At 52.8% G+C, this 13,266-nt stretch overlaps 1 protein-coding gene across 8 annotated transcripts in view; it reads left to right on the plus strand.

The window, feature by feature from the left end:
• ILF3 (interleukin enhancer binding factor 3) overlaps nt 1–13,266 on the plus strand; it is a 29,976-nt gene that overhangs the window by 12,766 nt on the left and 3,944 nt on the right. For 2 of the 8 annotated variants that reach the window (XM_070292409.1, XM_069591090.2), the window contains exons 5-19: nt 1,845–1,992; nt 3,368–3,459; nt 3,863–3,958; nt 4,685–4,796; nt 5,225–5,322; nt 5,877–5,988; nt 6,092–6,202; nt 6,763–6,962; nt 7,308–7,475; nt 7,866–7,991; nt 8,097–8,273; nt 8,380–8,533; nt 8,663–8,716; nt 12,035–12,400; nt 12,984–13,109. In XM_070292409.1, coding sequence (XP_070148510.1) covers nt 1,845–1,992; nt 3,368–3,459; nt 3,863–3,958; nt 4,685–4,796; nt 5,225–5,322; nt 5,877–5,988; nt 6,092–6,202; nt 6,763–6,962; nt 7,308–7,475; nt 7,866–7,991; nt 8,097–8,273; nt 8,380–8,533; nt 8,663–8,716; nt 12,035–12,400; nt 12,984–13,109 — 2,140 coding nt within the window. Of the gene's footprint in view, nt 1–1,844; nt 1,993–3,367; nt 3,460–3,862; nt 3,959–4,684; nt 4,797–5,224; nt 5,323–5,876; nt 5,989–6,091; nt 6,203–6,762; nt 6,963–7,307; nt 7,476–7,853; nt 7,992–8,096; nt 8,274–8,379; nt 8,534–8,662; nt 8,717–9,176; nt 10,588–12,034; nt 12,401–12,983; nt 13,110–13,266 lie in introns of those variants that run through there. The other 6 variants (XM_069591089.2, XM_070292408.1, XM_069591091.2 and 3 more) reach the window with 3 other exon arrangements.

The raw sequence follows: 13,266 nt of genomic DNA on the forward strand, positions 1-13,266 counted from the left end.
ATGCAAACCTGGACTTTAAAAAAAGTTGTTTTTAACCAATTTATTTGCCTCATTACAGAAGTACTATATAAATAGTAACTTCTGGCATTTCTTGAGCATTGACTGAACCAGGCCCTAGACCAGACGAGCTCTGCACACACCATTTCATCATAATGACTGAGGTGGGGTTTGATCATCTTAAGTACTCTAGTAGATGTGACTGAGGTGCGGGGAGCTCAGTAACTGACCCCACGTCGCCGGCTGGTGAGGTGTCTGGGCTTCAGAATGTCTGTGTGTCGCTGCCCCTCGGTGCCTCATGGGGACACTACCCTGGATTCAGCCACAGGATAAGAAAAGAAGAAAGTAGAAATTCTCACCCCGTAGATACACTGTTCATTTTCCCCTGTAAATCTCCTGTCACGTGTGACTGACCCCTTGGGATTCAGGACAGAGGTCAGAGTTGAAATGAGCAACTAATGCTGTGTGGAAAGGCTTCGGGGAGCTGCTGAAAGGGAAGGCAGCCCTGATAATTGTTTAGTTAGTTTCTGTCTTTATCTATTAAAAAGTATATTAAGTGTAGAAAATTAAGTTGACATAAATATTTCTAAAGGAAAGACCATTTTCATAGAGTGTTTATAGAGAGAGACAAAGAGAGGTGTTTGGTTTTTTTTTAACCCCCGTTTTTCTCTTTTGGCCACACCACACAGCGTGCGGGATCTTAGTTCCCCTACCAGGGATCGAACCTACGCCCCCTGCATTGAAAGTGTGGAATCTGTATTAACAGGGAAGTCCCAAGAAAGTATATTTTTATCATGTAGCTGAGTGTTTTTTGACTGGGGCACATTTTGCACCCTGGGGGACACGGAGTGAGTTTAGAGGTAGTTTAAGTTATCTCAGCAGAGTGGGTGCATCGCTACCGGCATCTGTAGGTGGAGGCTGGAGAGGCTTTCCGAGGTCCTCCAGGGCACAGGACGGCCCTGCACAGCCTTGCGCACACCCTTGTTGAGGTTCCTCAGTGCCCTTCAGTTCCAATACCGGTTCACCACCAGAGCCCTCTAGTTTATCAATTTAGGGACACTGGACCTTTGACCAACAGGACTGACTGTCAAGGGCCACAGAGTGATCTGTGGCACGTCTAATAATGCTGAGGTGGAAAAAGTCAGCTTGGATTCTCTAAAGTTCTCCCCGAAACTTTTTTTTTCTCTTTGACAAAAATCATATATACTCAAGTTTTCTTGATCAGGGCATATGAACTGGTATAAAGAAGAAAGCAAAAGTTACAGGCATGAACGTCATTTTACAGACCCTCGTAGCATGTATTTGCAGCAAGTACGTGCTTTCATAGTTGCATATGAAACTGTTTTACCACTCAGTTTTCATTCCATGCCCTGTGATAGCTGCTTGTCCATGTGTGGAAACAGCAGTGGCTGGCTGCCCACACCGTGCTGGGTGCTGTGCTTTCAGTGCCATGTCTGGTTCAGTTCCTTTGCCGCCTTGGGTGTCGGTTGTGTCCCTAAGTCTGTTTTACAAATCAGAAACCACAGTCTTGATGCGATAGAGAGATCTGTCCCAAGTTACGTGACTCCCCAGTGACACAATGAGGAGTTCGCACCACCATCTCCTCCCAGACACTAAACTCTTAACGTTGTATTACAAGGCTTCCTCTGCTAAGTAGTCGTCTCCTCCCTGGAGTACCTGGAAAATGGCCAAAGACCTGTCCAGTAAGAGGCCGTTCTAACCCCTAGTGCAAGGTGCTGCTGCCAGTCACAGCCCACGAAGCTGGCCTGTAGTTGTAATTAGGAGCTCAAAAGAACTGTTGATGGTCTTGGGAAGCAAGTGTTTGACAGTTGCATTTTCTTTTATAGGCTGTCACAGATGACAAGTATGAAATACTCCAGTCTGTTGATGACGCTGCGATTGTGATAAAAAACACAAAAGAGCCTCCATTGTCCCTGACCATCCACCTGACCTCCCCTGTTGTCAGAGAAGAAATGGAGAAAGTATTAGCTGGAGGTAGGGAGGCTGAGAAAGGCCAGCAGGGCGTTGGCACTGTGGTATCCCCTCACTGTTAAAATGTGCTGTGAAGTTTTAGATTGCTCTGATAAAAGGCTAGCGGTGTAGCTTTGACCACCTTTACTCGAGCTCACATCTCCCATTGGGTTTCTGTTCTGGGAGGTTGAAAAAACAATTGCACTAAAAGTGAGTAGTACTTTTCTGAGAGGATTTCACCGTCTTTGTTTGTCTTAATCCTTGGATGTTCTTATCGGTGTTACAGGTGTTTTTTTGGTTGAGCCAGTCTCTGGCCTTGGAAAAGTGTGTCCCCGGTGACTATAGGCTTTTTAAAGTACGGAAGACAACCAGATGGTTTATGCATGAGTATCATGTTGGACTTGTGCAAACAGCTTGTGTTGCAATAGAACCAGGGCCTCTTCGTTTGTCTTCTTCCGCTGGCTGCTGTTACCTGTGGCCGTGATCGAGATGCAGAGAGCTGGGGCAGAGTTTTGGATAAAGTTTTTTTTAAACAATGGAGCGATTTTCAGGCCAAATCCTGGAACCTCGGACAGTGCTAATGCTTTCACGATTCCGAGTCCACCCAGGGCCTCCTGTGCATCTCTGGGTGGATGGTTTTCAGTCATGACTGAAAGTCAGGGTGACTGGCCTTATCCGAACCCTTGACGCACAGGTGGTGGGAGTGACAGACGCCCCCGTTCTGCTGCAGCACAGGCTCGCGCACACCCTTGTTGAGGTTCCTCAGTGCCCTTTGGTTCCGATACCGGTTCGCCACCAGAGCCCTCTAGTTTATCAATTCAGGGACGCTGGACCTTTGACCAACAGGACTGACTCTGTCAAGGGCTGGGGCTGGGGCAGTCCCGCCTGGTGGGCGGAGGTGGTCCCCTTTGCCGTAGTTGCCTCAGGGGATGACCTGTGGGAGGCAGACAGGGAGTGCATTTCTACTCCCCCCACCTTTTTTTTTCCAGTTTTTGTTTTTTCTTTTTGCTAATGAATTTTTCAGCATAGCTCATTTATTGGGAGATCCTGGGGAGAGGAAGCAAGGTAACCATCTATTAGAAGATAGGGTCCACCTATCTGTCCCCCTCCCCCATGGGATTGTTCCTTTTAGAGTACCTTCCCACTTTGCTTTTGTTTTTGTTGTTTTTTTCTTTTTTTTTTTTCTTCTTTTTTTTTGGAGGGGGCCTCTGATTTTTACAATCTCCTCTCGGGGCTGAGTTCAATGTGCTCGAGCATCTCCTTCCCTGGTCAAGGGTGGAGAGGACTTGAGATTCTGGGAGCCTCAGCTGCCCTTTAGGAAGCTGCCACATCCCCTTTCCACCTGACAGAAACCCCTTGGTCAAACTGTACCTTGTCTTCTTATTCCATCCATGAATAGAAACGCTATCAGTCAACGACCCCCCGGACGTTCTGGACAGGCAGAAATGCCTTGCTGCCTTGGCGTCCCTCCGACACGCCAAGTGGTTCCAGGTTTGCATTTTGTTCTTCTATTTGTCTTTCGGTAGAAAATTCCTAAGTTTTAACTTGGCTAACTTTCACCATAAAGTTTTGGTAACGTTGAAGAGCGCTGTGCTGAACTTAGCACCTGCTGGCGTGCGGTTGCTAAAGGAGCACGCATAGACAAATTTGACACACACCCCCCCCCCAAGGAGGCTTGTGACCGAGTAGGTGGGGAGCTGCTGCTTTGTGCCAAGAGTAATAACGTTATTACTGTCCACTTGGTGGAATTGCTGCCGACCACACACTTGATGGTCATGAACGTTCACCTTCATTTACCCTTGACAAAGTAGCACCCTGAGACTTGTGTTTTTCATGTTTGCTTCGTGTTCAGGGAGGTGCCCTGGTGTAAAGAGCCTGTGCTTTGTTCCTCTAGGCCAGAGCCAACGGGCTGAAGTCGTGTGTCATTGTCATCCGGGTCCTGAGGGACCTGTGCACCCGAGTGCCCACCTGGGGTCCCCTCAGAGGATGGGTAAGGCACCTTGGAGCTGTAGCCACCTTGGGTCATGTGTGCAGAGACTTCCCAGATCCCAGGACTGTGTTGCTGATCAGCGGGCTCGAGTGGCCCGTTGGGGTGTGGCTGATGCATCCCATCAGAGCTGCTTGTTGAGCTCCTGCTGAGTGCCACACCCCCGGTGGGGCTGAGAGCGAGGCCAGGAACCCAGAGGAGGGTGCACAGCTCAGCCAGCGGTACACTTACTGGAACAGGCTCCACTCCGTGTAGATGCTTTTGTAGCTGCTCGGAGACAAGGGTCAGCAGACTGAGGCCCACAGGCCTGTTTTGGCCAGTTGCCTCTTTCTATAGTCTATGGTGAAGAATGGCTTTTTTTTTTAAATTATTTTTTAATTGGAGGATAATTGCTTTACAGTGTTGTATGAGTTTCTGCTGTACAGCAACATGAACCAGCTATAGGTATACATACATCGCCTCCTGGCTTTTATCTTCCTAAATGCTGCATTTTAAGTACCTAAGTACACAGCTTCAATTCTTGGCCCCTACAGCCTAAGAGACTTAACATCAGTCCCTTTACGGAAAAGTTGGTGGAGCTCCATTCGAGGTGTGCTGTCTCTGGCTTGTGAGTCTGGCTTGTGGACTTGGAGGGCCCTGACTCTGATACACGCACACAGGGTGACACTGCCTCAGAGTCAGCCTGCTCCCTCCTGGGCTTGGTGACTAACTGTCCCTCTTCCCTTTCAGCCCCTCGAGCTTCTCTGTGAGAAGTCCATCGGCACAGCCAACAGACCCATGGGTGCTGGCGAGGCCCTGCGGAGGGTGCTGGAGTGCCTGGCTTCGGGCATCGTCATGCCAGGTTGGGGCCTTGTGCTTTGCAGGTGGCAGGGAAAGGAAAGGACAGGGACCGAGGCCCCGAGGCCACTTCCTGGCGGGTCCCCTGAGTGGGTTAGGGCAGCAGCAGCCCCGTGTCCCCCCAGGGGTGAAGCATGTGACTACCCTCTTGCACCATCATATCCAGCCCTGTGCCGGCTCCTCAGCTGTGACTCCGGGCGGATCCGGGGCAGTAGTGACCCACTCCCATGCGAGCTCCTTGCTCTGAGACACAAGTGGCTTATTTCTCTCACGGGCTGGTCGCCGAGTGGGTCACTGAGCCCGGCGTGTTTTCCAGAGCTGGGTGTGGATGGGGCGTGGGGGGTAACGCACTTGGTTCCCTCAGCCCAGCACCATGCTTCCGAGATGCTAAAAGATAATCCTCTGCATATCTTCCTTGTTTCCTGCCTTCAGATGGTTCTGGCATTTATGACCCTTGTGAAAAAGAAGCCACTGATGCTATTGGGCATCTAGACAGACAGCAACGGGAAGATATCACACAGAGTGCGCAGGTATAGTCGTCGCCATTGCCACGTGAGCCCTTACCCAGTCTGTAATCGCTGGCTTCCAGTTCCGTTACTGGGTATTCTCAGGGTAGGCTCAGCTTGGGGCCCGAAGGTCAGGGGCTCGGGCCTGATACAGGGCGCCCCAACCTGGGCTGCTTCTTTCCCCTGGCGCCACGCGAGGTTGTCACCTGCCCCCCTTGGCCTGCTCGAGTGCCGTTTTCAGACACCCGAGTTAGCGGGGAGACGTATTTGCTGTGCGGACTGCTCCAGGGGTCCTTCCCTTGCAGGCCCACCCCGTGGCTCCGTGTGGCAACCAGTCCCCAGGTTGGGGTCTCCTGTATTCTTTTGAGGGGGGTGGTCACAGGCTGGCCTTCCCCCACAGCAAGGCTAGGCCCTGGCAATCAGGCCCTCTCCTGGCTGGCGGAGGACCCCTTGCTGTTATAGGGGAGACCGTTTAGCAACCCCCTCAGCCCCCACCCCTTCCAGGAGGCATTAGTGAGAGCACACATGAGGGCTGGGAGTGAAGGGCGGCTGAGTCAGATCCCTCTTCCCTTCTCCAGCACGCGCTGCGACTAGCTGCGTTTGGCCAGCTCCATAAAGTACTGGGTATGGACCCTCTGCCATCTAAGATGCCCAAGAAACCAAAGAATGAAAACCCAGTGGACTATACGGGTAAGGAGGCTGCAGGGCCTGGGCCCAGGTGGCGATGTCATCATGGACTCCTGGCAGAGGGCAGGCTAGAGTCTCAACTGCTGTCGTCCTCGTCTCGTTTCAGTTCAAATACCCCCCAGCACCACCTACGCTATTACACCCATGAAACGCCCGATGGAGGAAGATGGGGAGGAAAAGTCTCCTAGCAAAAAGAAGAAGAAGATTCAGAAGAAAGGTACAAGCATTCATGCATAGTCCTTGTTTTACCGGCTATCTGGCTTCATTGAAGATTTAGCCCAAAGTGGTGACATACCTGCTTTTATTCTGTTTTTCTTGGATGTGATGTGGAAGTCCTTTTAAGAATGATTGGTTATGGGATTCTCACAGCAGAAATGCTGGAGTGGTTTGCCAGTCTCTCCTCCAGTGGACCACATTTTGACAGAACTCCACTATGACCCATCAATCTTGGGTGGCCCTGCATGGCATGGCTCATAGCTTCCTTGAGCTATGCAAGCCTCTTCGCCATGAGAAGGCTGTGATCCATAAAAGGGATTGATTAAACTTAGCATGGGCGTGGAACACAATTAAGATGGATACACCTCAGCTGGTGACCTCAGCTGGTGACCACAATCAGGGTATGTGTCTGGATAGCAGGGCAGGCAGCGCTTCAGCACATTTGGCCACCCGGTCTCCTGCCCAGTCCACCATGTGGTATGTCGGGGGGCAGTCAGGAGAGGGTCCCTGTCAGGGTCAGAGTTGACTGGCATTCTAGAGCGGCATTACTGTGTTCTCTAGAGGAGAAGGCAGAGCCTCCACAAGCGATGAACGCCCTGATGAGACTGAACCAGCTCAAACCAGGGCTGCAGTACAAACTGATCTCCCAGACTGGTCCAGTGCACGCCCCCATTTTCACCATGTCAGTCGAGGTGGACGGGAGCTCCTTCGAGGCCTCTGGGCCCTCCAAAAAGACTGCCAAGCTGCACGTGGCTGTGAAGGTGAGTGGCTGGCAGTGCGGTGGAACGGCGAAGTGCCTCCCTCAGCTTTGCGCCCATTGAGAGCCCCTGCCCCCTGTTGAAGTACGAGGCTGAGGGAGGGAATGGGACCACTGAAACAGAGGCCTGACCAGTGGCCAAGTCCCACACGGCTGGAGAGCCGTCACTGATGGGCGCAGGGCCCCCAAATGTGGGTGGGCATTTGGTGCTCTTGGGAGCTTCAGGAAAGTGCCTCCAGTTGGCTGGATGCCTCCCTAAGAACTGCTGATTCAGGACGCTGGCTGTGGGGGAGTTCCTGTCTGGGTGAGGCCTTCCTCACTGGGGACACGGGGTCTCCCCGTGCTGCAGGTGTTACAGGACATGGGCTTGCCCACGGGCGCTGAAGGCAGAGACTCCAGCAAGGGGGAGGACTCCGCTGAGGAGACAGAGGCGAAGCCCGCTGTGGTGGCTCCTCCACCCGTGGTGGAGGCCGTCTCGACCCCCAGTGCTGCCTTTCCCTCTGATCCCACCACCGAGGTGAGCACAGGGTGGGTGCTGTGAAGCCCCACAGGAGTGGCCCGGGGTCCCCTGAACAAGGACAGTCATTGGTCCTTGTTCTCTTCCTCCAGAAGCATAACAGCCTTCCAGTCCAGGGCGCTGGGGGTGGGGTTGCAGTGTGAGCTGTGGAGGCCTGTGCTGGCGTTGACCCAACATCGGGGGCTGTTTCCTCGAGAGAGAGAGAGACACGGTGTGGGTGGAGGTGGTCCCATTGCTGGCAAGCCCACGGATGGTTTCCAGAGGGGTGGGCAGCAGAGTGAGTGGAGCAGAGGGCCTCAGACCCTTAACACGGGGGGCTGCCACCTGTTGGAAAGACCTTAGCTGAGTTTGTTGGTGTTCTTTTCTGTTTTCCCTGAGAACGTAAAACAGCAGGGGCCGATCCTGACCAAGCATGGCAAGAACCCTGTTATGGAACTGAATGAGAAGAGGCGTGGCCTCAAGTACGAACTCATCTCAGAGACGGGGGGCAGCCACGACAAACGCTTCGTCATGGAGGTGAGTGGTCCCAGGGGTGGTTCCCATGGGGACCTGGGGTCTTTGGAGAGGTCCCTGCCCCAAGGGCGGTGTTGGGTCACCCCTGACACACACTGTTCTCCACAGGTCGAGGTGGATGGCCAGAAGTTTCAGGGTGCTGGCTCAAACAAAAAGGTGGCCAAAGCATATGCCGCCCTGGCTGCACTAGAAAAGCTGTTCCCTGACGCCCCTCTCTCCCTGGAGGCCAACAAGAAGAAGAGAGCCCCTGTGCCTGTGAGAGGCGGCCCCAAATTTGCTGCTAAGGTGGGTGTTCAGCCCTGAGCTCTCTGGGTGTGGTCTCCTTGGCGGGCGTTCTCTGGTTATTTGAGTGGGAGGTGAATGTAAGCTGTCTGTCTTCCCTCCCATCCAGCCACATAACCCTGGGTTCGGCATGGGGGGTCCCATGCACAATGAAGTGCCCCCACCCCCCAACCTCCGAGGACGGGGAAGAGGAGGGAACATCCGTGGTCGAGGGAGAGGGAGAGGATTCGGTGGTGCCAACCATGGAGGCTACATGAATGCTGGTGAGGACCCTGTCCTGCGCTGTCCCCAGGGGCCTGGCCTACTCCCTGCAGTGGGTGGGCCCCCCCGAACAAGGCAGGGGTGGGGCAGACCCATCTCCCACCCTGGTGACCCTGTCCATTCCCTTTCAGGCGCTGGGTATGGCAGCTACGGGTATGGAGGCAACTCAGCGACTGCCGGCTACAGTAAGTGTGTGTTTCTCTTTGTCTGAGCTTGGGAGGAAGCTGCAGTTTAGCTCCCATGGCCTGAGTTAGAGCAGGGTGGCCCAGCAGTATTAGCAGCAGCAGCCTCCCTGAGATTCCTGGGCGGCTGGCACCTGTGCTTGGTGTTAGAGCAAGTGGTCCTCCAGTGCCCCCATGCTGCAGAAGCGTAATTTACTAAGTGTTAAGGCTCACATTTGTATAACTAACTGGCAAATTCATTAAAAATCAAAATTTTAAATTTCTCTGCTTTAAGCCATGTGAAGCACCAAACCTGTGAATACGCTTTTCCTGACAGTGCACAGCTCTTGTCTTGAGAAGGAGCCTTCATTGGGGGGTTACAGGAGCAGAGAAATCTAAAACATGAATTTCAAATGTGGCGCTCTGTGCCCTTTTTCAAAAGAATTCTAATTTTTTTTCTCTGCTCTGTCTCCCCCTTTTGTAGGTGACTTTTTCACAGACTGCTACGGCTATCATGATTTTGGGTCTTCCTAGAGCATCTAAAAGTATTGCACACAAAATCAACTTTTTACTCCAATTTTCTCGAACTCCAAAACCCAAAGTGTCCGTGCTGTGCCCTGTGCTTCACTGGGTTTCTCAACCGTGGCTTGTCACCGCAGCTTGTCTGAAACTCTTAGCCTGCAGAATTTAAGACAATGGCAGTTTTTATCGTGATTTGCCTTTGAACTTGGTCCTATTGAAGTTCACAATAAGTGGAAAACAATTTTTCAGAGAATGTGTTTTTGTGCAGAACTGCACAGAATTCTAGAGCCAGCGTTGGTCAGCATCAAGGCAAAAGCCCACCTTTGCTTTTTATGGAAAGCATTACTTTATTTAAGAGACAGATAATAATGCATTTTAATCTACCTTTGTCTTAATTTACAGCAGGTTTTGTATGAATTTTTAACCTTTTAACAAATCCCCGAATCTCTTTGATGCCTTTGACAGTAACAGTTTCACCACATCCGAATCCAGAGCAATCTGCCTTTTTTTTCATAAGCATGTGAAACATTGGGAACGTTGGGGAGTTGTACATTGTGCTAAGTTAACCCCTTCCATCTTTTGTAACTGCTCTGGTGGGTTCTTGTTCCAGAGTGCGACATTCTGTGGCTGCTTTAGCTAGAGGTGAACTCTCAAAGGTATCAAACTGTGCTTCCACTCTTAGTGCAAGAAACAGACAGGCTTTAAGAAAATGAGAACGTAGAATTTTGCAAGTCCTAATCATCGCTGCAACTGCATGGGATTCTTAAGGATTTTTCTTTTTCTTTTTTTCTTTTTCTTTTAAATGGGGCTTTAAAAATATCCAAGTAGAAAGAGCCTAAATACATAGCGCCTAATTCTCCAGTGAGGAGCCAAGCCCCCCAGCAGGCCCTGTGCTGCCAGCCTGCTCCCATGACAGGTTCCAAAAGGCTTGGAAAGCGACTGCCCTCTCACCAGAAGTTGCAGGCTTGAGCTGGGGGCTTCTCCCTGCATGTAGAGGTGCACCGAGGCCTTCTGGCTCTTGAATGAGACCCTCGTTTCCTGGCGGGAGTCCTTCTTGGGAACGAGTGTAGTTTTGGCTCTGATCAACAGTTCTTGTTGCAGCAAAGCCTGCCTCCGCATTGACTTGCAAGATTTTGCGTTTATTCAGGAAAAAAACTGGTCAAAACGGTTACTCCATAGTTTGTTCCCAGGGGTTTGAAACATTCAGTGAAACTTTTGAAAACTTTGATTGCATGATGTATTTTTTTTTTTAAGAACGTTATTGTTTGAGAATAATGTCTTTTTATACCAGGAAATAGTTATCCTGAAATGACGTTGAAAACTTTCCCTCCCCTTTATTATTTTTTTTTAATCAATACATGTTAAAGTAACAAGCCCTCAGTCCTTGGCGTCTTCATTCATCCCCACACTGGCGGAGGGGCAAGGAGGTGCTCAGTGCAGGCCGTGGGCAGCTGAGGTGGTGGGCTTCTGAGAGGAGAGGGGAGTCTCAAGGGGGTACTGCCCCTACTCCAGGAACCTTCGCATGTTTTCTCTCTCGCATTGGGTACACAGCCTTCTCCCTGGTGTTTCTGCCTTCAGGTGGGCTGAGTGGAGGGGTCTCAAGGAAATTAACTTATGTGGCAAATTAGCTCTATCCAAATTATTGTCCCAACCACTCAAGACACAGTGGTACGAGGCATATATTTGCAGTGGGTGGAAGGTCCTTGAGAACTCCAAGATGCACCTCATTCAAAAGACTGGAGACCATTGCTGCTAAATATGGGAAGGAAGGACTGGGTATATGGGAGCATTCTCTCCTCCTCCTCCCCCATCCCGGGCACACACAATGGCTGGCTGTGTCAGGAGGTGGTGTGCCCAGGTCTTCCTACCCCAGGGGCTCCACTACCCATGCGTGAACGTCAGGGATTGCCTGGCTGGGTCAGGGAGCCACCCACATGACCTGACCTCCGCCTTCCATCACCCTGCCTTATCAGGCCCATCCCCCGAGTCCCTCTGAGTGTTGGGGTCTGTTAACAAACCAAGGTCTATACCTAGTGACCAGCATTGGGGAGGCGGGTATCTGTCGTGACATTCTCTGCTTCAGGGCCTGAGAATGTGGCGGCCTCGCTGCACTGTTAGTCCTGCCACTGGGTCCCGCCTGTGCCCGGCAGCTGTGCTGGGAATGAGGGGGGTGCCCTGTGGGAGGCCTCAACTGGGCGTTGGGAACCGAACTCTAGTGTTTGATTTCCCCACGAAGCTGTGTAAGTCACACCCGGGAGACATCCCGGGTCATTGGTCAGACCAGCTAGTCTTCCATGAATGGCTCTGGCTTTAGGGGCGTCATTACAGAATATCTCCTGAGGTCACAGGGCTTGGACTGCAGAGCCTCTTCCCAGCACAGCAGGGAGTTGGGGGGCGAGGGGAGGAGGACTAGGTGGGAGCTGGCTGCTTCTGTGGGGCTTTGCTTTTCCTGCCACTGTTGGGGACATCTGGGTAGCAGCAAGCTAGTCGTGAATGTCATCCCGCGCTTGGAGCCCATCTCACTATAATGTTGACATCTGCTGCAAAAGCTGCTGTCGGCCTGCTGTCGTGCCGCTGCTTGGCAGAGATCCATTGTTGTCGCCAGCTGATGGGTGAGTGGAGCTGAAGGCCGGGGCCAGCCCCAGCCAGGCTGCCTGATGGACCGGAGCCGCCACTCCTCGCTCTCCTGCCTCCGTCCCTCTGTCCCGGCCTGGGCCATGGGCTTGTGGGTCAGCCTTCAGGGCCCGCAGCTGCGACCGCCCCCCTCCAGCCCTTCCCCGTCTCTCCCTCCTTCGCCTGACCTGCTGCCTTCCTGTTTAGGTCAGTTCTACAGCAACGGAGGGCATTCGGGGAATGCTGGTGGTGGCGGCGGCGGGGGCGGTGGTGGCTCTTCTGGCTACGGTTCCTACTACCAAGGTGACAACTACAACTCCCCAGTGCCCCCAAAACACGCCGGGAAGAAGCAGCCGCACGGGGGCCAACAGAAGCCCTCATATGGCTCAGGCTACCAGCCCCACCAAGGCCAGCAGCAGTCCTACAGCCAGAGCCAGTATAGCAACTACGGACCCCCACAGGGCAAGCAGAAAGGCTACAATCATGGACAAGGCAACTACTCCTCGTACTCCAACTCTTACGGCTCCCCTGGAGGTGGAGGCGGATCCGACTACAGCTACGAGAGCAAATTCAGTGAGTTGGCTGGCAGAGGACATCCCCAGGCATGGTGGAGAGCCTAGCGACGCTGGCTACAGGGCAGCGTTAGGAAAACCCTGGCAACGAGTCTCCCAGTCCGAGTCTTTGCTGTGCGCTCCCTGTTGCCTTCTCCGTGGTTCCGGAGGCTGGGGCCTGTGAGGCCGGGCCAGCTGCTATGAGCTCACCTCCAGGGCTAGGCTCTGGAGACAGCCCCCAGCAGATGCTCAGTTACTGCCCCCTTCTTCCACCTCCTGTGGAGACAGCACGACAAGACTCGGCGCTTCCTTGGGCTGTCCTTAAGGAAGCTGTGCGGTCTGAGTGGGCCCGGCAGGGGTCGCTGGGTGCCAAGCGGGAGAAGGGAGGAGGCCTGCAGCAGGCAGGATGAAATTGGGCTTCAGAACGTGGTGACATTACAGGACTCCATTGACCCCTGGCACTTCATGGTTGGACTGGTTGCCGGGTTTAAACAGTTAAGACAGGGATTTCTGCGAAGGCCTATGGTCTCAGCCAAGGGTAAACCTAGCGTGCCCAGCCACGTCGTGGCCACAGCCCTTTAACCACACTGTCTTCTCTCGTCCAGACTACAGTGGTAGTGGAGGCCGAAGCGGCGGGAACAGCTACGGCTCAGGCGGATCGTCCTACAACCCAGGGTCGCACGGGGGCTATGGAGGTTCTGGGGGCGGCTCCTCATACCAAGGCAAACAAGGTGGGCCTGGGGGAGCAGGTGGCACAGTGGGGCGAGGGGAGGCTTAAACTCAGAGCCGACAGAGCCCACAGGGGTTCTTAAGACCCAGTTTTATTTTACTTCTTGAAACTTTCTGGCCACGTAGCATGTGGGATCTTAGCTCCCCTACCAGAGACCA

Source organism: Ovis canadensis, chromosome 5 (assembly GCF_042477335.2).
Source record: "Ovis canadensis isolate MfBH-ARS-UI-01 breed Bighorn chromosome 5, ARS-UI_OviCan_v2, whole genome shotgun sequence".
NCBI classification, from domain to species: Eukaryota; Metazoa; Chordata; class Mammalia; order Artiodactyla; family Bovidae; genus Ovis; species Ovis canadensis.